Raw genomic sequence first — 23,876 nt, 5'->3', positions numbered from 1 at the left:
GATGATATCATAAACTATATTAGAATTTGACAAAGCACGAGCAGGAAAATCCTATTCACATTGGCCTCGTCAGTAAGATATGTGAAAGACTGTCCGGGGCAAGGTCTACTAATGAGTAGCAAACAGAGTGGCAAAGTCATTGCATTTTGTGATACTGATTGGGCATCATGCCCAGTGACCAGAAAATCAGTAACAGGCTATTGCATAAAACTTGGAGATTCAATAATTTTCTGAAAATCCAAGAAGCAGAGTACAATTTCAAGAAACTCAACAGAGGCAAAATACAGGAGTATGGCCACAACTGTAGCTGAATTAGTATGGATACAGGGATTGCTTGAAGAATTGGGTGTGAAAGTTGATTTGCCCATGGAGTTGTACTGTGACAATAAAGCAGCACTGCAGATTGCATCCAATCCTATGTATCATGAACGCACCAAGCATATAGAAATTGACTGTCATTTTATTAGAGAAAAACTGCAAACATGGATGATAAAGACTTCACATGTACCCAACAAGGTTCATATAGCAGACATATTGACCAAGGCACTTGGGAAGTACCTGCACAGTGAAATGGTATGCAAGTTGGTTATGATAAACATTTTTCATCACCCAAGTTTGGTATGCGCAGTGTAGAGTTGCACATTAACAGTGTTAGTTGTACATAATTAGTTAGAATTAGTTTAGTATTAACAAATGATTATATGTATTGTTAGAAGTAGTTAGTAAGATAATATATATACAAGTGGCTACACACGTGTAAAGTGAGATGGAATAATAAAGTTCAAATTTTCCAAAACATTCTCTTCTCTCTATTTCTGCTATCTCCTTCTTAGCTCGAAGAATAACTCCCCTTTCCCTTTCAATACCCTCTCTCCCCCATTTAAAAAGAAATTATTTTTACCATAATTAGTGGAGTCAACTAAACTTTTACTGGACCTGAATACCCATTGACTGAAAATGTAAAGTAAATTTAGGGAAAACTATGTTTGACCAGTACAATAACAATAATATATCTAGTATGATTTTACAAATGGGGTATGAGATGTGTAAGGTAAATATGTTGTTTTCGATAAATTATAAGCTCAAAAAAGACATTTTCAATTTGAAAGATATAAGAGGAAAAAAAGTTAAGATGAAAATACTGAACAAAAGAAAAGTATTGACAACAAAAAGAATAAAGCTAACCAAAATTAAATAAATAACAATAGTGATAAAATTGAAGAATAAGACAATAATTAAACAATAATAATATTTTACAGGATTCCTAATATTGCCATCATTTCTAATGATATTTTACAGGATTCTTCTTTTATTGTAAATGAGATTACTGTAATTTCTTTCTGTCTTCTAACCATGAATAATTTCAAATACTTTGGTTTCTCTGAAATTATCTAGCCTTGGAAACAAAAGGGAAACTATAGTAATTAATCTGTTTTTGCAATGAAAGAAGAAACAAAAACAACAACAACAACAATCTAGTAGAATCCCACTAGTGGGGTTTGAGGAGGGTAGAGTGTACGCAGATTTTACCCGTACCCCGGAGGGATAGAGAGGTTGTTTCTGGGAGACCCTCGGCTCATAGATAATAGATTTGTAACAATATATAATAGAAACCAGAAAAATAGTACCAGCATCGTAAAATACAGCAAAAAAGAAGAAACAAGACTGCTGTAAAAATTATTAGGAACGACAAAAATCTAATACTCCTAGCATATTAGGAATCAATTTAGGTGAATAGCAATAGTCAAATATAGACCAAATAGTCACATATGAAGGATGGTTCAATTTCCCAGTAAGTGATATTGTTCACAATATATCGAAGTAGAACTCGAGTTGCCAGTTGACTTACTCGGACTAAGGCCAATAACATAAATGATATGTCATTCTTTCTGGTCGCCTGTGTTGGTACCAATGTTCTAAGATCGCATTGGATCTTCTGTGATTTTCTTCCTCTCGAATTGTGAAGAAGTAGTACTTGCAAGATGAATACTCAAAGACAAAGAAGAAGAAAAAAGTTGTGTACGGTTAAAACCGATTGAGTCAGTCGTACGGACTGATCGAGACGGCAATATTTCGATCGAAAGGTATCTACGTAAGGTCAGGTCGAGGTCCGAAGAAAGGGCTTCAGGATTCGAGCTCCAAATTCGAATCAAGGATCAGTTCGGCATCATTATCGGGCCCATGACCAAATCGAACCACGAGGCAAAAGGTTGTCGGAAATGCACAGACCGACCAACACCCACCCCGAATATCAAGACTCCGAGTTAGGACCGAGCTCGAGTCAAGGCCAATGGCTCGACCCGATATCGAGTTCGAGTCAGTATCGAAACTCACAGACAAGGCCGTTACAACCACACTAATGGAGAGAATCCTGGTGGGAAGTAGGGAAAAGACAATACATCATAGGCTCTCCACTACGTATTTTTTATTGTATATAAAGTAGGATCCTTCTACTATAAGGGGATGGGTTGTAAGCAGAGAGACATTGTAACAAAAGAATTCTTCTCATATTGAAAAATATTCACTTGTGTTTATTTCACTTTATCTTATTCATTCTTCTTGCTCATTGTTCTCATTCTCCTAGTCAAGAATACATGTATTTCTATTTCTCTATGCGATTTGTATCAAATTATATCACATATCCTTAGAACCATACACAAATTTAACTCTATTCAATTTTTCGGGTAAATAATTTGGCGCTCACCGTGGGGCTAAGCATAACAGTGGTTGTTTGATACGAATCCGAAGAAACACATTGTTGTGTTTTACGCTCGATTCCGAAAATGTCTTAGATTTCGGATTAGCAACGACTAACTACCAATCAAATGGCTTCACCAATTGACAATAGAGTCGGTCTTCAAGATGAGAACAATAACTTGACACCCAATATCGAAAGGCCACTTGTAAACGCCGTTGGAGCTCGAATCGGAGCGCCAATAGATATCAATTCGCATGTAGCCATCGAGGCAAACCTCCATGCTGAACCCGAGAATAGCATCCATGGTGGCACTCGATCTGCAGCTCGAGATACCCATAACGTCGGGGAAAACGGCGTTAGCTTGCGTATGATTTTCGAAATGTTGCAAGCCCAACAGGCAGCAACAGCTCAGTTGCAGAGCCAAACCCAGCTACAAAGTAGGCCGGAGCCCAGTCCACCTCGAGAAATCAACCACAGAACGGAGCTAGCCATAGTGAAGTCAAATGAGCAAGAATCGGGGACTACTCCTGAAATTACTAAATTGCTCGAGGAACTCACAAAACGAGTCGAAGCCAACGATAAAAAAGTAGAAACATATAATTCCAGGGTCGATCAGATCCCGGGAGCTCCACCAATGATAAAATGGTTAGATTCGAAAAAATTCATTCAAAAACCTTTTCCCTCGAGTGCAGCCCCAAAACCAATTCCCAAAAAATTTCGTATGCCCGAAATACCCAAATATAACAGAACGACCGACCCCAATGAGTACGTCACTTCTTACACGTGTGCCATCAAGGAAAATGATTTGGAAGATGATGAGATCGAATCTGTATTATTGAAAAAATTCGGTGAAACCCTGTCAAATGGGGCAATGGTATGGTATCATAATTTACCATCTAACTCTATTGATTCTTTTGCTATGCTTGCAGATTGCTTCGTAAAAGCACATGCCGGATCCACAAAGGTCAAAACCAGAAAGTCAAACTTGTTCAAGGTAATACAAAAGGATAACGAGATGCTAAGGGACTTCGTATCTCGTTTTCAAATGGAACGAATGGATCTGCCACCAGTCACAGACGATTGGGCTGTTCAAGCTTTCACTCAAGGTCAAAACGAGCAGAGCTCGATGGCTTCACGGCGACTAAAGCAAAATCTGATCGAGTACCCAACAATTACTTGGACCGATGTGCACAATCGATATCAACCCAAAATAAGAGTCGAAGATGACCAGTTGATTTCTAGGTCCGTTACTAAAAGAACTACCAAGCAAAGGTCGACAAGAGATTGATACCAGCCATATAGCGGAAACGATATTACTGCTGAGTATCTTAGGCCTCTTTAAAATCAACCTCGTATACTAGGGGGCTTTATCATTGAACGTATCTGTGATGATTATCAAGTTCGGTGCAAAGGAAGTTACTTCGTTATTTCATGACAAACAGTGTCTCAACAGGAAACGTTGTAAGAGCCAAATGGTCAAAACGAACCATGCTTATGTAGTTGGCTCGAGCCCTGACGCAAAACATGAACACATGTATAATGACTTGCAAAGAAAGCCCTTTTCTTTACCGATATTCTATGTTCAAGATTTATTATGCAAACAGAATCGAGTTCGAGCAAGCGCTCACTCGACCATTAAGCCTACGGGCTACTTTGACCATTACGCCTACGGGCTACATTATTTCGAGTTCGAATCATTCACTCGACTACTAAGCCTACAGGCTACTTTTATTTCGAGTTCGAGCAAGCACTCACTCGACTATTATGCCTACGGGCTACATTGCATCAAGTTCGAATCATTCACTCGATTGCTAAGCCTACAAGCTACTTCTATTTCGAGTTCGAGCAAGCACTCACTCGACCATTAAGCCTACGGGCTACTTTTACCATTACGCCTACGGGCTACATTATTTCGAGTTTGAATTATTCACTCGACTACTAAGCCTACGGGCTACCTTTATTAAGAGTTCGAGCAAGCACTCACTCGACTATTACGCCTACGGGCTACATTGCATCGAGTTCGAATCATTCACTCGACTGCTAAGCCTACAAGCTACTTTTATTTCGAGTTCGAGCAAGCACTCACTCGACCATTAAGCCTACGGGCTACTTTGACCATTACGCCTACAGGCTATATTATTTTGAGTTCGAATCATTCACTCGACTACTAAGCCTACAGGCTACTTTTATTTCGAGTTCGAGCAAGCACTCACTTGACTATTACGCCTACGGGCTACATTGCATCGAGTTCGAATCATTCACTCGACTGCTAAGCCTACGGGCTACTTTTATTTCGAGTTCGAGCAAGCACTCACTCGACCATTAAGCCTATGGGCTACTTTGACCATTACGCCTACGGGCTATATTATTTCGAGTTCGAATCATTCACTCGACTACTAAGCCTACATGCTACTTTTATTTCGAGTTCGAGCAAGCACTCACTCGACCATTAAGCCTACGGGCTACATTGCATCGAGTAAAACTACTTATTTCTTCGAATTCAAACGAACACTTGACTATTTAAAGCTGAAGGATGTTCGAGCCCGATAAAGCAAATGTGACTACCCACAAGGCCCGAAGGCAACAAAGATTAAAATTCAAATTATCTATCTAGCTTGAAAGGCTATTTTGCTTCAAAAGGAAGAAAGATTTATATTTATAAATTTTTTATACTGAGGCGGCTACTCTGCCAAAAGGAAGTTCTTTATACAAAAACCGAAAGCGGCATCGAAAGAACGCAGCAAACGACCTAAGGCTCTAAATGACTCAATCTTCATCGGAGGCCGTATTCTCGGCATCGTCCTCATCTTTAGACTCCCCCGAGTCATCAGAGTCCTCCTCAGGAAAGGCCAACCTCCGAGCTTTGTTCTCCTCTGCCCTGGCGACTTCAATCTCGGCCCCAATATCGAAGCCCTGAGCTCTGACGTCCTCGGGAGAATCTCTCCGAGCTTGCCATTTTGCATGTTCGACCATGCTCTCAGCTTTGGCTTGGTTAACCTCGACATCGATCCTAAACTGAGCCACTTTGGCATCATCTCTTTTATTGGCCTCGATCACCTCAGATCTGGCCACTTCAAGTTCTTTGGCCAAATCTGCTTTATTTGAAGCGGCCAAATCCAACCGATATTGAAGCTGTTTCATCTTTTCGATCATCCCCAAAGCATTTTCTTTCGCAGATCGAAGTTGGACATCAGACAGCTCCAACTGAGCTTCGACGGCTTCCTTTTCGAGCAAGGATATCCATACACTTTTTAAATTCTTCTGCCTCGGCCAGTAGCGCATCTACCTGTGAGTTAAGCCATCCAATCTGCTCGATCCTCTGCCGAACCTGCAAAATCGGATCATTAGTGGTTATCTCTTTTTCATCTTCACTATCATGGAACATTCGGAATACCTGCTCAGCCATCTCCTTATGCTCTTTCCGAGCCGCTGTCAAATATGCTCGAAATTTTTCACTAAGTAGCTTGTACGAGTCACTCTTTTCAGTGAGGCTCCGAACCCCGGCATCCTGCTGCTCCCGGATTCTGTGGCCATAACTTCTGCTTGAAGTGCTTTAAAAAAATGGATTGGTCAAGGTAAAGATAAATGTGTCAAGTGCCGCAGTCAAATTAGTCGCCAAATGATTGATCAGCCACGTATAAACTCGGCATTAGTGACTGCCATAAGAATGGCGAAGGAATCGAGAAAGAATAATGCCCCTAGAAGGCCTCAACCAGCCTATCATCAGGTGAGCAGATCTGGCGAATAGATCTAGTTATAGTAGTATTGTTTACAAGTTCAACTTAAACTTATAGTAATATTTTGACATACAATAAAAAGATTTATATGAAAAATCACTAAAATTAATTTTGAATAGTATAAGATAAAGAAGTGTTAGGAACCTTAAGGTTGAACGCATCAAATTTAAATTTTGAATTTATATATGCAGATGAGTGAGGAAGTTCGTCCTGATAACCCATTTATTAGGGAAGGAGCAGCTAAAAGGGCTGGAATGGCTAATGCATCAAGCGGGGGACCATCCCTTCGGATCATTTCGGCCCAATATTAGCCGAGAATGATCCGGAGAGAAATCAAGGTGTTTTGGTAGGGGAGTCGTGGACACATCGTTTGAATTGCAGGCAATGGGGTGTGCACTGGCCCCATGTGGCCGGAATTGCTGGACAAACAAAATATGGTGCGCAATCCGTGGTGCTCTCAGGTGGCTACGAAGATGACGAGGACCATGGAAAATGGTTTCTCTACACTGGAAGGTACAGTTAATTAATTATCTCTATATATGAGCTTAATTTCAACATTTCTTGTTTAATTGAAGGTAGTATTTTAGACTCGAGGCATGCATGTTCCTATATATACAAGTTAACATCTATAGGTAATTCTCCTTTAAAATTCCTTACGATCTATATAACTTAAATTTTATTATATTATAGTAGCTCCTTTTAACTGAAGCCTTAAGCTTTAGGAGGGAAAAACAATCTAAGCAATTGAGATTTTGATTATCTCGATGAGTCCCTCTTAGATCTAATTATTTGCTCTGTGACTGTTTCTAATATTATTATTTTACGAGAAATTAATTAAGACCTTCCTTCTCTTATTGCAATATATATGCAGTGGGGGAAGGGATCTAAGTGGTAACAAACGAACGAATGAGGATCAATCATTTGATCAAACATTCACCAATTCCAACGAAGCTTTGCGAGTCAGCTGCCAAGAAGGTTATCCAGTTCGTGTTGTTAGGTAATATATCATAGAATTTGATGAGTAATATATTTTTTTTCATTAAGCAAGTCATGACTCCCTTGTAGTTATTGTATAAATACAATGATTAAAACTGAAGTAACAATTAATGTGATATATTTTTTCTATTAAAGTTGACTCATACACATTTTTATGCATGATCAGATCTCATAAAGAAAAGCGTTCATCCTATGCCCCACAGGATGATCTTCGTTATGATGGTGTATACAGGATAGAGAAGTGTTGGAGGAAAATGGGAAAACAGGTAAAATATTTCTTTTATAAATTATAAGATTCCATAAACTTCTCTAGCTAGCTGTTAATTAATATTAATTATTCTAATTCAACTGACTGAATTTGAGACATCATATGTATTTTTATCATCAGGGGTACAGGATGTGTAGGTACTTATTTGTGAGATGTGACAATGAACCAGCCCCGTGGACGAGGTTTGTACATGTTTTCTTACTTCCCCAATTGATTACTCTACTACTGTTTAATTCTTAGCTGCAGATTAATTATATTCTTATGCAGTGATGAGCTTGGGGATATGCCTCGGCCCTTGCCAGAAATTCCTGAACTTGAAGATGCCCTTGACATTTTTGAGAGGACCCGCAGTCCTTCATGGGATTATGCTGTATGATATTCTTTTCCTTATAATAAACTTTTTGAGTACTTTAATTAGCATGCAATATTTTGTTTTTCAGTTTTCCATCACGAACACTAACTTAACTCTTAGAAATTTCTCGAGTATTTACATATATAGTACAGTACTTTCGAAGGAGTTTAATTTGTATATACTTTGATAATGTGAAAGATTTTTTATACTATCAAGTCATATAAAGATAATTATAGGTAAAAAACAGAACTAGTTAGCATATTATTTGTTACGACAAGTTAAAACATATTGATAGCATTAAAAATCTCTAGGTGTTTTCTCTAAATTCTATTAAAAATATATTATTGGAAAAATAATTCATGTCTGGCCAAGAGGAAGAAGGTAGGTGGAAGTGGAAGAAGCCAGCACCGCCAAGCCAACAAAGAGTAATTGAAGGAAGTTCGACGGATAGGAAGAGAGCAAGGAAGACACCAAAGAAAACATCTATGAATAAGACACTTTTAAAAGGTTAAGCAAAACCAATACTAGTTAGTAGTAATTAGTATAGTATATTTCTCACCCTTTCCCTTCTTTGTTTCGGATACGTCTAATGCAAGTAAGATTAATTAATCTAAGTAGTGATTAATTTGTTATTTGACGCAGGGTTCAGTTGTCTACTTTGCAAGAATGTGTTAACTCTCCCTGTGACAACTCCTCGCGCTCATAACTTTTGCAAAGCTTGCCTTGAGAAAGCATTTAAAGGACAATCCTTTGTAAAGGAAAGGGAATGCCATAATGGGCGAAAGCTTCGGACAAAGAAGAATTTTATGAAATGCCCCACATGCCCACTTGACATTTCTGAGTTTTTGCAAAATCCTCAGGTTAATAGAGAGCTGGAGGATGCCATTGGGAAATTACAAGAGGAGTTTGATGAAAAAGACAATACTGATGATGATATTGAAGATGTAAAGGAAGAGGTTATAATTAAAGAGGATAATGAGAGTAATGTCTAATGATGATGACATCCCTTCAAATGATAACAAGTCAAACAAGAAATTAAAAGAAAATTGATGCTGGGGAAATTGATGGTAGTAATTAGCTGATGTCCTGATTATTGAGGAACTTTTTAATTTAGTAAAAAACGTAAACATTTGTCAAGGAGTTATATCCACATATTGGACCTATTTCCTAACATATGTCATCTTATTACGTCTCTTGAGGATTTTTATTTGTATTTTGTATTCTCTGCCTGAAATACATTAATATTTATTTAGTACTTTAGTTTTATTTGATGTGACAATATTTGATTTAGCATGAAATTTAAAATATTAGTTTAATTTATATGTTGTATTAGATATGTTGGAAGAAAATTATTAAGCTAGTTTAAAAGCTAGTTAGATAAATTAAATGTCTGACGCCTTTTAATTAGATAATTAGGAGGTTGACTGTGAAGATGATTAACCAATTTAAATTAAAAGTACAAAAATTGCTTGTTCGAAACCGTAAAGATAAAATAATAAGTAGAAAGAGGTAGTAATCGGCCAACTAAAACAAAAGGTTGCTGTATTTGCACAGACAAAAAAGTGGCTATGCCATTGAAAAAAATATTGGTATGATGCCTGGTTTGTTAAGAGAGTGAATAGGAGGTTAGGTTTGCCAAAAATTTTAAATCGTCGCTAATATTTAAATACAGGCCTTAAAAGTGATTATTTGTGCAAACGGCCAGTTGAAGTAATTGGGTTTGGGTCTTCTCTAAACCTGTCCAAGAAATGGGCGTAATGCGCTTAAATGGGTCGTAAAACAAAACCGTCTTCGAACTCGGAGTACTGAGTAAATTGGTTCCTTCCAAAGCAGCACACTAAATTTTACACTCTTTGATGGATTGCTTGTTTCCTTCAAGTATTTGCTTCTTACTTGTCTCATCCTCGCCGTAGTCAGGTTTTTTCTCCTCTCTTTCTCTTTCTCATTATTCAATTCTAATTGCGTGCAACAACCTAAAACTTTTGTAGTTTAATGAGGTGAAATTGTTAATTAATCCTTTTGATTCTGTTCAAACTAAGACATATTTTGTTAAACTGTACCTTCTTTTGGTTATTTGATAAATCATTTTCTGACTTTTTCCATTCGGTGAAAATCCTCAGGCGAAGTGCTCTGTGTTTTGTTGAATACATTGAAATTCACTCTCCTGCCTAATTGTAATTTTAGTATTTTGCTTTACAGGGACCTTCTTGTAGCTGTATTTTATAGGATATTTGAATTGGTAAGTATCTTGCATAGATATACAGTAACATAGGCATAAGCTAACCTCTTTAAGAAACATAAGAGCACATGATGATAACATACTCCTATATATGGTTGGAAACTTAACTACATAAAAATTTAGTGAGGAGTCTTTTTATGGTAGTGATTTTTTTTATTTGCACTCTATATAATATAGTTTTGATTTGTTCTTTAGGTGAGGAATACATAAATTGTGTAATTATGATCTTCACTCTAATTGGAAAAGTAAAAATAATGTTATCTGCCAAATCATGGGGCGTGAGGCGAGGCGTTTTACCGACCAACTTTGTCGGTTAATTCGGCCGGTCATTTTAAAAAACCGATCAACTTTGGTCGGTTATTTTCGTGCGAAAATACAATTAAAGAGTATGAATCAAATAAAAGACAGCCTTAAAACAAAATGTACCAATGGTCTAGTGGTAGAATAGTATCCTGCCACAGTACAGACCCCGGTTCGATTCCCAGATGGTGAATCTTTTCATTACATAATTAAAATACCGACCAACTTTGGTCGGTTTTTTTTGCAATATTTTTTTTTTTGAATTTAATTGACCAACCAAAGTTGGCAGGTAATTTCCGACCAACTTTGGTCGGTATGCTTTTCCGACCACTAAAATACCGTCCACACGTAAATGGTCGCGTTTTGGACGGTTATTGGCCATTACCGACCAAAGTTGGTCGGTTTTTTTGGTCGGTTTTTACCGGATTTGTAGTAATGCATGCGAGACTCATTTATCTTATCAGATGGTTTAGTGTATAGATGGACAATTTTGATTGGCTTGATGTTGCTGATGTTCCATTTTTCTTTTTCCTCCTATTTTCTCATAAGGATTCATGTACCTAATCTTTGATTGGCTTAGAGTAAATCATTTCAATCTTCTCCTGGAAGAATACATAATTTGAGCTAACTGATGCAAAACCTGCTATTAAACCACCAAATGATGTCTTTTTGAAATGGAATGGAATGGACCCTTTTCTGGCAATGGAAATGGTGTCTTTTTTTCTTTTGAGATTATTGTTTTCCTTTTGCCTTTCTTCTCATTCTTAAAATTCCTATATTTAATCTGTTGATTATGTAATCACCTATTCACCCCACTTGCGGGATTATATATGTAATCAACCTATTCAATCTTAAGGAAAAAGAAAATGTTAACATTGGATGGCTTCAAGTAAGGGATACGGTTCATATAAGTGAAAGATCTTAGATAAACTGCAAATATGAATAAGAATTAGTAAATCGAACCCTTACGTAGACAAATTTATACCAAATGTTCAGCGCCCGAAATGAATACATAGAGTATTTCCTTTGTTGTTCTCTTCTTTCTTGGTCATAAAGAAAATAAGCAAGCTCATTTATTTTATTCTACTAATAAGGCCCCAGCCTCCACAGTATCTACATCTCCCACTTTTTGTCCTATTATCTGCAATAGAAAAAAATTGAATGACATTGAGCAGAGGGTCTAGTGGAAACAACCTCTCTACTTGCACAAGGTAGGGATAAGGTCTGTGTACTCATTGCCCTCCCCAGACCCCACTTATGGGATTACACTGGATTGTTGTTATTGTTGTTTTATGGGATTGTTGCTATTGAAGTGTGTGTATCTTATCGTGTAAAAACTTCAATTTAATAGTTTTGCATTTGCAACACTCCCTCTGTTTTTTTTTCTTGATCGGTGATGGTGAGGCTCGAAACCAGAACTTCAGTCTATTCTGATATGCTCTAATATCATACTGAAGTGTATGAACTATCTAATCTACGATGTTATCTGAATTGTATGGACGGCTAGTTTAAAAGTTTAAACTGTTAGAGAAGGGATACTCTTTTTTATTAATTTTTAGGTCTACTACAATAGCAGAAAATTGTTAAAAAGTGTCACAAAAATGATGAGTGTGCCATGATAGCTGGTTGAGTAATGTACGAAAAACTCTGAATGATATTGCAATACTGAAAAAGCCTCATTTGAATTGCTCTCGCCTGAGTTTGTTATTTTATTTTGAGAGATATTTAAAGAATGTATTTAACTAGTTCGATATCCAGCTGGCTTCAAACAGTTTCGGCTTCCATAGCCTTGCAGCCTATTCTTTTGTATTTGCTTCCCCTGGGCACCGGTCTTGGTAACATTAATGTAGTTAACTGCAACCATTTTTTATTTTAGTTTTGCAATACTGCTTTTTGGATGGTTAAAAAAGAATAATGTGCTTACTGATACTCACTTCGCAGAGGTGCTTGGGAGGATAGAATCCTGTTTTGAGCTGAGCCTCTATTGCCAAAGAAAAAAGGGAAAAAGAAGTAGAAGAACTACCGACCAAAAGGAAAAAAAAGGATTAACTTTTGAGGTTCATTATACTATTGGAACAAAAGTTGCGTTATTGTTTAGGTGGAACATTACTTTCAATTTTTGGAATCAATTTGATTTTTCTTACGTAGTTTCTTTGCTATGCAGAACTAAGTTTATCTGGGAGAACATTCATGTTTCACATAAGTCTGTTGGTTGCTTGACATCTGTTCTGTCTTCTTAATTGCAGCCTGTGAGAATTCTTACAGATGTGATTGTTATGGGTTCTGGAATAGTGGTAAGGGCCTTTGCTCAGGCATGTCATCAGGCACTTGCAAGTAAGTTTCCGTGAACATATGTCCGATTTGTTGAATTGATTCTTAATTTTACAACAGTTAGCATTAGCATTTTACACCCAAAAAGAAGGTTTTCTTAATGGGCTTTACTGATTCATATTTGAGCAAAACCAGCAGGGTACTTTGTTGACAATCCCAGCTAGGTGTTCCTGCAGTGAAAGCAAGTGCAAATGGAAATAATCTTCCATCTAATGCTGCACAGCTGCAGGATCAAGCTCTTGGACTATCGAATTACAGTACCATAGATCATGATATAAAGTAGATTGTATTTCTGCTTGATGACTCAGTTATACCCCGGTGATAAAAAATGCTCGATGTTTTGCCTCTTTATTGATTGCCTGCCAATATTTAATTTGGAATTTAAAATGTGTTTGGTTAATGGCAGATTCCTCAAAGAACCAGTGCCGCCCATGAAGCAATACACAATATAAATGAGCAAGCAAAAAATCAGAGGCTACACAAATTCTTGGTTTGCGGAGCATTCATCATGGGAGGACGCGTTGCAGGTTTTTCTCATTGCGATTGCTGTTTTTGTTTTTTGTGTTGGAGCGCATTGCACTTGAATTCTTCTCTTTATCTATATTTTCGCCAGAGATATGTTTACTTATATTTGAGAGATGCAAAGACTTGGGAGTTTTCATCTTCAAAGTTCATAGTATCAAAGAGTCTTCAGAAACAAGGTGCCAGGGTAGGACAGGATCCAAATTAGTAAACTGGAGTATTATTTTTGCTCTGCTTGTGCTAGAGAATCTCCTGGTCTTTTAAGGAATATTTTGAGCAGAAGGGCATTGCTCCAGTCACCAGATTTTCCGGTAAAAGTTTCCGTATGTATCTGTTGTTTCATGTGCTTGTGGCAGTAAAACCTTGCGAGTGTGATGAAGCGCTATCGGCTATGCCCGCTGATATTGGTGGAGGAACTTTAAATTGCGGTTAGACAATTGAGAGTAAAATTAAAGAATGGCTCTTGGTAATTTGTCATTGGTGTAAGATTTGATCTCTTGCAAAACTTACAAGTTATTAGCTGTTCGATTGAGTCCATCAGGGAGAAGCAGCTTGAGGAATCACCCTTGTGAAGAGGCATAGTTCGATTTGAAGTATAATGGTGTTGAAAAATAAACCCGACCATAATTGGTTTGGTTTGGTTTTAACTAAATAAAGTCAAACCGAAATCAAAATAATCCGACATTATATTTATACAATTTTTAAAAATATTTTATACATATAAATATTTATTGTAATATAATTTATAAATATTTTTAAACATGTTCACAGTTTTGTCTTTAAACTTATTATTTAAAGTTTGGACTTAGCATTCTTGAATGGTCCAATAAATTATATAACCCATAAAAGTAGTAAGTCAAATAAAGTTCAAATCAATACTGTTGCTAATAAAGGAAATTCAATTCAACACTAGTAATGATGTTGGATATCTATTTCTTAGTTTTGCATTGGTTTATAATAAAAATGCATAACCTAGTTTATCTTTTTCTTTAGTGTTTGGTTGTGTAATTAATAGTACTTATTTTAACATGACTTGTATAGTGTTTTTAGATTATGTTAATTTTATTATGGCGTATTAAATAGTAATATTTTCTTTATGCGATTTTATTATCTTTGTTATTGAATATTTTAGTACAATGCTATGACTCATTTCATATTATTGTGTTATTTATTTGAAAAATACATTTTATAGTTGTATTCTACTAGGACTAAAGAAATATTTAGAGCACAAGTTACATATTTGGTGCTACGAAGATTTTACCGGAAAAAAACCCGAAAATTCGAGAAAAACTGAGTTTGAAAAATCCGACTTTATTGATTTGGTTTGATTTATAAATTTAAAAATTCGATATCATTGGTTTGATTTGGTAATTAAAAAATTTGAACCAACCCGACCTATGTACCGAAAGATATCATATACTAGTTGACTAGGATGCCACCATTTAAGAAATATAGTAGGGGTTAGACTTGAGGTCGATAGAAATAACGCCGAAGAGTTGCAGGACATGGGCGTTGGGATAATAACTTGTATTAAAGGATAATAGTGCAGAGATATATGATTTTGGAGAAAGTTATGTAAAATATGAGGATTTTTTTTATGTTCTTATCTGTTACTAGTAATAATGATTTCAACGATATAAGTATCGGATACACGTGTGGGTAGCTAGTGAAAGGAATTTAGCAAGTCGGCGTGCCTAAAAAAAGAAGAAACAGTTGTACTATCATATTCAAATGTAATTATTATTAGCTGCGCGAATCACTCCTTTTTATCTTCCCTTTCTTCTCAATAACAAGTCATTATCATGAAAATCGTAGTAACATTTTAGTATTGTTTTAAGTATAACGAATACTGGACTCCTAACATCTTGAAAAGACGCATACAGCTTTTACTATTGTGGTTTGGCACATGAATCTTGACAAACTAATATGAGGAATTTAGATTTAGACAACTAAATTAATCAAACATGAGGAATCTTTAAAAAAATATTATATCCCTCCTATATGTTCCACATTTGGTTATATTCGAGTTAACTTCTATGAGTGTAAAAGGAATTTTATCAGGTACTAAAAACAATTACAAGTGACCAAGTAAAGTGTGATATTTATAACCCAAAAATAAGGCATGTTACTATTGCTAGGGGTGTACAAAAAAAAAACAGATAAATCGTACCAACCCGATAATTCGAGTCAAACCGAGAAAAAAAACCCCGATTGTGGTTTGGTTTGATATTGAAAAAAAAAATCCGACCATAATTGGTTTGGTTTGGTTTTAACTAAAAAAAGTCAAACCGAAACAAAACCAACTCGACATTACATTTATACAATTTTAAAAAATATTTTATGCATATAAATATTTATTGTAATATAATTTATAAATATTTCTTAAACTTGTTCATAATTTTACCTTTAAAAGTATTATTTAAAGTTTGGACTTAACATTCTTGAATGGTTCAATAAATTTTATAGCCCACAAAGGTAGTAAGTCAAATAAAGTTCAAATCAATACTAATGTTAATAAAGAAAATTCAATTATGGACTGCTTAAAGAAAGGATGCCTCTCATCAATTTAGTCCATTATGGTTTTCTTTATCATTCTGGACTACTAAATTCAGTTCTAGCAGTGGCCATCTCACGAAATTGGCTCATTCGCCAACTTGACGTGAATGACGATAGTGTTCTATTTTTTAGTTTTGCATTAATTTATATTGAAAATGTATAACTTATTTTATCTTTTTTATGCTTAGTTATGTAATTATAATACTTATTAGATGTACTTATTTTAGCACGACTTAGATAGTATTTTTAGATTATGTTAATTTTTATTATTGTGTATTAATTAGTAATATTTTCTTTGTGCGATTTTATTATTTATGTTATTGAATATTTTAGTACAATGTTATGTCTCATCTCATATAATTATTTTATTTTCTTGAAAAAATACATTATATAGTTGTATCCTACTAGGGCTAAAATAAATATTTTGAGCACAAACTACATATTTTGTGCTATTAAGACTTTACCGGAAAAAATCCCGAAAACTCGAAAAAACCGAGATTGAAAAATCTGACTTTATTGGTTTGGTTTAGTTTATAAATTTAAAAACCCGACGCTATTGTTTTGGTTTGGTAATTGAAAAATCCGAACCAATCCGACCTATGTACACCCCTAACTATTACAACGGATTAAAATAAACTAATAATAGGTATAGCCGTATAGGTCTTAATAGTCCTACCATAACAAAGGCGGATTAATTATTAACTTTCTCTGATCCCAAATATTAGTCGCTTTGGCAAAATAATTTTGTTTCAAAATATTTGATACTTTAGTAAAATAAGAAATCATTTGCTCTTACTTCTTTCCAGATCTACCTCTCTACTCTAACTAGTGGAGTATTACTGTATTAGTTAAGCGAGAGAAAGATAGTAGTTTAGACAAATATTCTTATGATCTATAAAATAAAGTGTGCAAAATCTAAAAAGATAAATATGAACGGGAAGTAACAATTGATTAAAAAAAACACATCAACCAGTATTCATATATTCCATATATTATTACTTCAATAAAAAATTATTGGAATACGAAAGGGACTCGAGAAACCCTTTAATAGGGCTTGCTTTAGGATGAAAAGCAATTAACGTACTTATCTATGTTATTAAAGAAACTTTAGATAAAACTAGGTGAACGCCCCCCACCCATGATGGGTCTTGAAGAAAAAGCAAAGAAATGAATCATGATTTATGAAAGTTAGACGGTCCTTGTTTCGCTACGTGTTTTATTCATTTTCATCGTTGAATGATATGACTTTCTTTTTAGCATGATTGTAACAACAACAAAAGATAATATACTTTGTCGAGGTAAAATGATTGTTTTCGATAAATTCCCGGATCAAAAAAAATATAAATTCGGCAATACTAAAAAGAAAATACAGTAATGAAAAAGCCGTTTAATATGGTGTAGTCGGTTTAAATTTATATATTGGCTAGAATTCGTCAACCAAAGCCGAATTCCATGACTTCTTGGATTACTTTGTTAAACATTTGTTCAACCTTTCACATTTGTTCTCTCTCTATCTCTTTATAAAGGTAATATAAGATACAGAGAATGCAGACCTAGAAGTTGAAAAATGCATGCTGTAAGTTCACTTTACTTTCACTCTATTCTCAAGCTACCCTTTTTAAGACTAAAATATAGTCATCTTCAACTTGTTTTTCAATAAAGCTTCTGAGAATGATCAGACATGCACGTTTATATGCTAAAAGAGGAAGCTCAGATGATCATTTTTTCAAGCTTTGGAATTAATGCCAAAAGGTCAGTTTTCAAACTAGCTTCATAACAAAGGAAAGGGAAGTATATATGCCTTTTCTTTCTTATATATATATATCTATTTTTTCTACTTTTTCTCCCTCCTTTTTTAAGTTCGCCGGTTTATGTTTGGAATGTTTGATGTTCTTTAACAATCGGCTAAAATATCGTCGGAATTATCAATTAAATAAAAAATTATTTTATATTATACAAAAAGTCAGCCCGATATATGCCCAAAGTATCTCGAAGTATATACAGAGTCCGAAAAAAGACGTATACGAATAGTTAATATTGGTCCATTGTGCCCTGATCACTCTATGGCTTAAGCGCCGCAATCATTAATTGGTGAGCAGGACGTCTTTACTACCTATACGTAGGATTTGACTTATACGCAGCGATGTTCAAGAAAATATTGCACAGTATTATTTAATTTTTTATTACTCTCTTATAATTGTAAATCTATTTGACTGGACACGGAATTTAAAAAAAAAAATATTTTTAGAACTTGTGGTCTTAAACAATTTAAAAAGGGATCCACAATATTTGTATGGTTATAAAAGCTTCTCATTAAGGGTAAAATTGTAAGTTTAAGTAAAATTATTTTCAAATTTAGAAAGGAGTCATTCTTTTTAGAACAGACCAAAAAGGAAATAGGTTCACGTAAACTGGAACGGAGGTAGTAGTAGATTGTCTTTTTATTTTTCATATAATTAATCTACTTCATCGGACAGCTATATGTTATTATATTTTAGGGCGTTTAAAAAATTAAAATTGTCTTTGTATAGAACTTAAGCTCCTATATATACATAATCTAATATGTGGGTCTGAAAAAAGTAGTGAGTACGCAACCTTACTCCTATCTTGTGCAGACTGAGACTGTTTTCGATAGAATATCGGCTCAAAGCAAGCATGCAAAATCACAACAATCTTAAGAAGAAATATAATAATGTAAATCTTCTAATATTGGTATTATTGTATATGATAAATAAAATCAAATGGTTAAGATGTAGGGAAATCGCGAAATATTTCGTATGTTCACTATGATCTATTAACGGTAGGAAGCTGATCGAAAACTGGATATCCTTACTTACTTAGCAGTATCATCTACTACTTTATACCAGGGGCGGAGCTAGCATAGAGCTTGCGGGTTCGGCGGAACTCAGTAACTTTGATCCAAATCATGTATTTGTCTTAAAACTTCATTGAATATGTATAAATTGTTAATTTAGAACCCAGTAACATAAATGAATTAGAATCTCGAACCCACAAACTTTAAATTCTAGCTTCGCCTCTAATTTATACGTAACAATTAAAGGAAAGGACGGCGTTCCACAAATCTAATTGCCTATAATGCAACTGAACGGAAGCAAAACTTAGTTGCCCAATAATTGCGTTCCCCCTCGTTCTTACTTTAATTAATTTCCTTGCCATGCAAAAGAGGCAATTCAATTACTAGCCAACTTCAGCTACAACGTAACATAATCAAAATTCTATTCTTCTATTAGCTATATATAGCTATTAGCTTCCACTTATTTAACTTGACATCATTATGCATGTACCATTTTCATTGAATGCCATATGCTTTACAAATACTCACATTGAGAAACATGGACTAGGTGTAACACTTGACAAATTTGTAATATTTTTTTGAGACGATTTAAAATTATTTAGAGAAGTCCCATATGAATTGAGTTTATCTTTGCAAATGACTGTCTTGTCCAAAATGAGAAAGGGGTTCATTTTCTTTAATCCAATACAGTGAATAGTGCTCTATTTAGCCGTTTGTAAGGCACAATAGCAGTCACTAAATGAATCAATGTTGATGCATCAAATAAACACATTTCATAAATTTGTTAATTTTTTTAGACGATTGAAAATTATTCGGAAGTCCCTTAAGAATTGAGTTCATTTTTGCATGCTTGCTTTCAGCCGAGAATCTATTAGAAACAACTTCACTACCTGCACAAGGTAGGGGTAAGTCTGCGTACACACACTACCCTTAGAGGCGGCCTAAGGGCAAGGCAAATGAAGTCATTGCCTTAGGCCCCCAAAATATTAAGGCCCAATTTTAAGTACTATGTGTCACATATATTTTATGTAAATATTATTAATAAAATATTTTAAAAGTTTTAATTAAAGATATAGAGCTGGGTGGTAAATAACGATAAATTTCTTTCTCGTTTAATTGAATGATGTATTTACCTTTATTATCAAATTTAATTTTTTTCTCCTGTATGTACACTCATGTTTTTTTCTAATGTTTCTAATGATTTTACTTACTAATTTTCAGTTTCTCTAAGTTGGTTATTTCTTTTCACCTTATTTTATTGATCCATCAAGCAACTCTTTTTTGGTTCATCTTTTTAAGAGAAAACCCCCCAAATGCAATGGCGCACAAGATTCGAAACAGATAATCGTCGTGCTCCCTCTATCTTCTTCCACTTAATTAATGTCATATTTTTATTTACGATACCACTAAGCCAAAGTCCTAGAGTTTGCTTTGTATCTTATTATTCTATGGATTTTATAAAAGAAATAAATTTAAGGGCCTTTTAATATATTTTGGCTTTACGCCACAAAATTCGTTGAGCCGCCCCTGACTACCCTATTCAGATTTCACTTGTGAGATCACACTGGGTAGGTTGTTGTTGTCGTCAGGAGTGTTAGCTTGACACTTAACCTTTAAACACATAAAACCACACCAATATTTTTCCATTAATTCATGAATATATATAGTTCTACTATTACACTTAACTGAAATACAAGATCAGAGGACAGAAAACCCCAGTAAAACCATAAACTACGAAATAAAATGCGACGGAAATCTCATAAAACTTCTTTCAGTCTTCGTATCTCTTAATACTAGGGAATGAACTTATGACTTTCTATCTTCAAACTCTTCCCAGTTACTTTCATGAGGTCCAGATGAGCTTGAAGTAGTACCAAAATGCGATGAAAATCTCATTAAAACTTCTTCTTCTTGCTTGTAACTTGATTGTAATTGCCTCTGCTCATAAGAAGCTGGCAATTCCGATAATGTACTGTTAGATGATGATTGCGCAAAATCAAAAGAAGCAGATAACTGCTGATTATAACTTGGCGAGATACCGAAGTTTAAATCAGTAATATTGCTGTCACTCTGAAGTAGCTGAGCATAGTGATGTAAACTAGGATAATGTTCTTGACAAGGGAGAGGATGATTATTATTGGAGCTAGTTGGAATATATTGTTGTTGAACAATATTATCAGGCAAGTGATGATTTTGACTAGTAGTAGTAGTAAGGTATTGGAATTTGCCTTGAACTCTTTCAGGGAAGTTGAGTTTGGCTTTGTTGCCTTTGAATCTGAGAGCTGCTTCATCGTAGGCAATTGCTGCAGCCTCAGCAGTTTCAAAAGTGCCAAGCCATACTCTAGCTGCTTTCTTTGGGTCTCGGATTTCGGCTGCCCACTTTCCCCATGGTCTTTGCCTCACTCCTCTATACCTTTTTCTTCTCGAATTCCCTTCACATATTATACACACACTGTTATTAGATTGATCACCTAAAATCTCTCCATAACAACATCCTTTGTTTCGAAACTTTTTGACTACTATTATGAAGTGCTGTCATAGAAAATATATATTATAACATAACATGAAAAATTAGTTCCAAAGAAAACTTGACCGTTATAGGGAAGTGTTATTATAAAGCACGATTGTTATAGAGAGGTCGGACTATATACGTATACGTAATAACTTGAAAAATAATATTATTTCTATAGATTATCTGCAATAGGGAGGTTACGTTACATTGATAGTGTTAGTTTTTTTTTTTTTGAATTTCAATGTATATAAGATAAATTCTACTCCTATTAAGAAAACTTGATTAGATTTGTTGTGATCTTGACAACCGAGGTCGGTGTAACTCTAGGAAGAAATTGAACTAGTTGAAGTTAACTGCTACCTAATGTTCCTTGCTTTTCTTTTTCTTTTTCTTTTTCCCCGGAAGTCTTTGTTTTCCTTTCTCTTTTGTTTTGCTTCGAAGAAATTTAGTGGGAAGAATGAAGGAGGAAACAATCAGTTTATTTCCATTTAGGGAATTAGAAACTAGAATGTCAATTAATTAAGGACGCCACCCATAGTAGTGGTCATGAACAAGATATTAATGAGGTGCATAATTAGATTATATAGAGTTATAAAAATATGTATCGGCTTGGGAAAAAAGAAATGAGTCAGATAATACATATAATTAAATATAGTAATCTTTTAAGAAAACGATTGTCATTCTTCAAGCTACGTACAGAAATTCTGCCAACGAATATGCTTAGCAACTTGTAAAAATATATATATATATATTTTTTTTTTTTGCATCTATGTTAATTAAGAACATGGATCTTGGATCTAACTCAATTCTGGAACTAATTTAATAGGTTAGCATTGTTCAAGATTATATAAGGAGACGACGACAACTCACTCCCTAACGTGAGACACTTAACAACACAGTGTAATCCCATAAATAGGTCCGGGGTGTGGGGAGAGTAGTGTGTACCTTGATCCTCAATAGATTGAGATTGGTTTTGGAGAGCTACAGCAGATTGAGGTAGGGTTAATGGAGTAGCATTAGCAGAAGAAGAATGGGTGGTACTGTTTCCAATAACTTGAGAAAGGACAGAAACCATAGCAGACATGTCATGCTGAGATCGAGCTGAGTATATATTATAGAGCTCCTCTTGAAGTTGAGGATCATCAATATTATCGTTATTCTCTTTCTCTTCCATTTCCATTTCATTGGATGAAAAGTCCCCTCTTTCCATGCCTTGGATCCACTGTTTTTGACTCTTTAGTTTCTTCTAATTAACAAAACTCTAACAGTACTAGCTTAGCAGCTAGCTTTAATCTGTTTTAGCAACCAACTCCAAAGTAAATGAAACATGGAGGAGGTCCACAAGGAATGGGGGAAGAAGAAGAAGATATTAGGGTTTACTATTCTTGCTTTTTATATCCGAATGTGAATACTTTAACTTAGTGTGGACTACACTATGGTCTATAGAGAGAATTGTGCGGTCCTACTTTTTTTTGGGATGCTTGTGTAATTATGTCACATAAGAACAATATGTATATCCAACTGTTTATGCTTTCTTCTTATCTTACATTCATATGGGACAAAAGGTAGCGTTTGCGCCAAAATTTCGAAGAAGATTTTTTGGAAATTTTACTTTTTAAAGATTTTGCATAAAAATGTTTTTCTACTTAACATAAAGAAAAGAGAACTTTTTTTAGATTTTGCAAAAACTCAAAAATTGCTAAAAACTTTTTTTCATCGTTTGCAAAAGCTGAAGGAAAAAACTTTTTTGGTGTTTGGTTGATAGCAAAAAAAATATACATTAAAAAGGATATTCTAAGATAAGAAACCATGTTATGAAATTTAATTAAGTACAATAATGCTATTAATAAAATTTGACAAATAGTGTATAGGACTCATAGAAAAAGAAAGATAATACTCATATAACTAGAAAGGATATCTCTTAATTTTAGAGGTATGTATACTGTGAGATATTGCCAGGAACGAAAAAAAAAAAAAGGAGAGCGCCAGGAGAAAACAAGACTAAATTAGCTAGCAGTTTCTATTATATTTCGTTAATATATTCAAAATTTATCTTACTTTATCATGAATTTCCTTTTATATCTAAATCTGAGAGTACATTTGATTTATATCATTCTATACTACTGGTACTCGAAGATTAAAGGAAGGATAAATTAAGTGAATGAAATTAAATCTTGTTGAATTGCTTCACAACAGCAAAAGGTTGAGGTAACCGAAATTTCCACATCTTAGTTAATTATGTTGGACGGTAACAACAAGTCAGCGACCAGAAACTAGCGGTTTTACGAACGTAATATGGCACCCCTTGCTTTTATAAAACCGCACCCCTCCACGAATGAGCCATCATTTTGGCGAAAAGCAAAATACTCATTTCGTCTGTGTTGTATTTATTTAAGCATAATATTAAGGTTAAAATTTGTAATTTTATTTTTTCCGAATGAAGATGGGTCCACAGCAAACGGTAAATTGATTTTTATTCGGACTCGATTATTGTACATAATAACTATTGCAAGGAATCATCATAAAAGGAATTAAAATTTTAAACAATTT

General features: G+C 34.8%; 1 protein-coding gene, 1 long non-coding RNA gene and 1 pseudogene across 8 annotated transcripts; 2 read left to right on the top strand and 1 right to left on the bottom strand.

Moving 5' to 3' along the window:
• The first annotated feature begins 6,110 nt into the window (after nt 1-6,110).
• LOC107822708 (E3 ubiquitin-protein ligase ORTHRUS 2-like) lies at nt 6,111-9,043 on the top strand (annotated as a pseudogene).
• Nucleotides 9,044-9,670: 627 nt separating this feature from the next.
• LOC107822748 (uncharacterized) lies at nt 9,671-14,543 on the top strand. 7 transcript variants are annotated; one of them, XR_012708545.1, is made up of 6 exons: nt 9,671-9,968; nt 10,251-12,436; nt 12,532-12,688; nt 12,837-12,924; nt 13,328-13,448; nt 13,535-14,543. It is a non-coding gene; the product is annotated as an uncharacterized LOC107822748 (long non-coding RNA). The 7 variants fall into 7 exon arrangements; XR_001656460.2 differs by having other exon boundaries at nt 9,738-9,968; nt 10,251-10,290; nt 13,328-14,543; XR_001656459.2 differs by lacking the exon at nt 10,251-12,436 and having other exon boundaries at nt 9,748-9,968.
• A 5,883-nt stretch (nt 14,544-20,426) lies between these two features.
• LOC107822779 (uncharacterized) lies at nt 20,427-22,688 on the bottom strand. The gene is made up of 2 exons (XM_016649348.2): nt 22,272-22,688; nt 20,427-21,246 (listed from the first exon to the last, which is right to left on the bottom strand). Exons 1-2 carry the CDS (start codon nt 22,534-22,536, stop codon nt 20,621-20,623), a joined length of 891 nt encoding a protein of 296 aa, XP_016504834.1. The 5' UTR covers nt 22,537-22,688; the 3' UTR covers nt 20,427-20,620.
• Nucleotides 22,689-23,876: the final 1,188 nt, after the last annotated feature.

This window comes from Nicotiana tabacum, chromosome 4 (assembly GCF_000715075.1).
Source record: "Nicotiana tabacum cultivar K326 chromosome 4, ASM71507v2, whole genome shotgun sequence".
In the NCBI taxonomy this organism is placed as follows: Eukaryota; Viridiplantae; Streptophyta; class Magnoliopsida; order Solanales; family Solanaceae; genus Nicotiana; species Nicotiana tabacum.
Note: the sequence above shows the minus strand (reverse complement) of the source record. Positions and strands in the feature narration are given on the sequence as shown.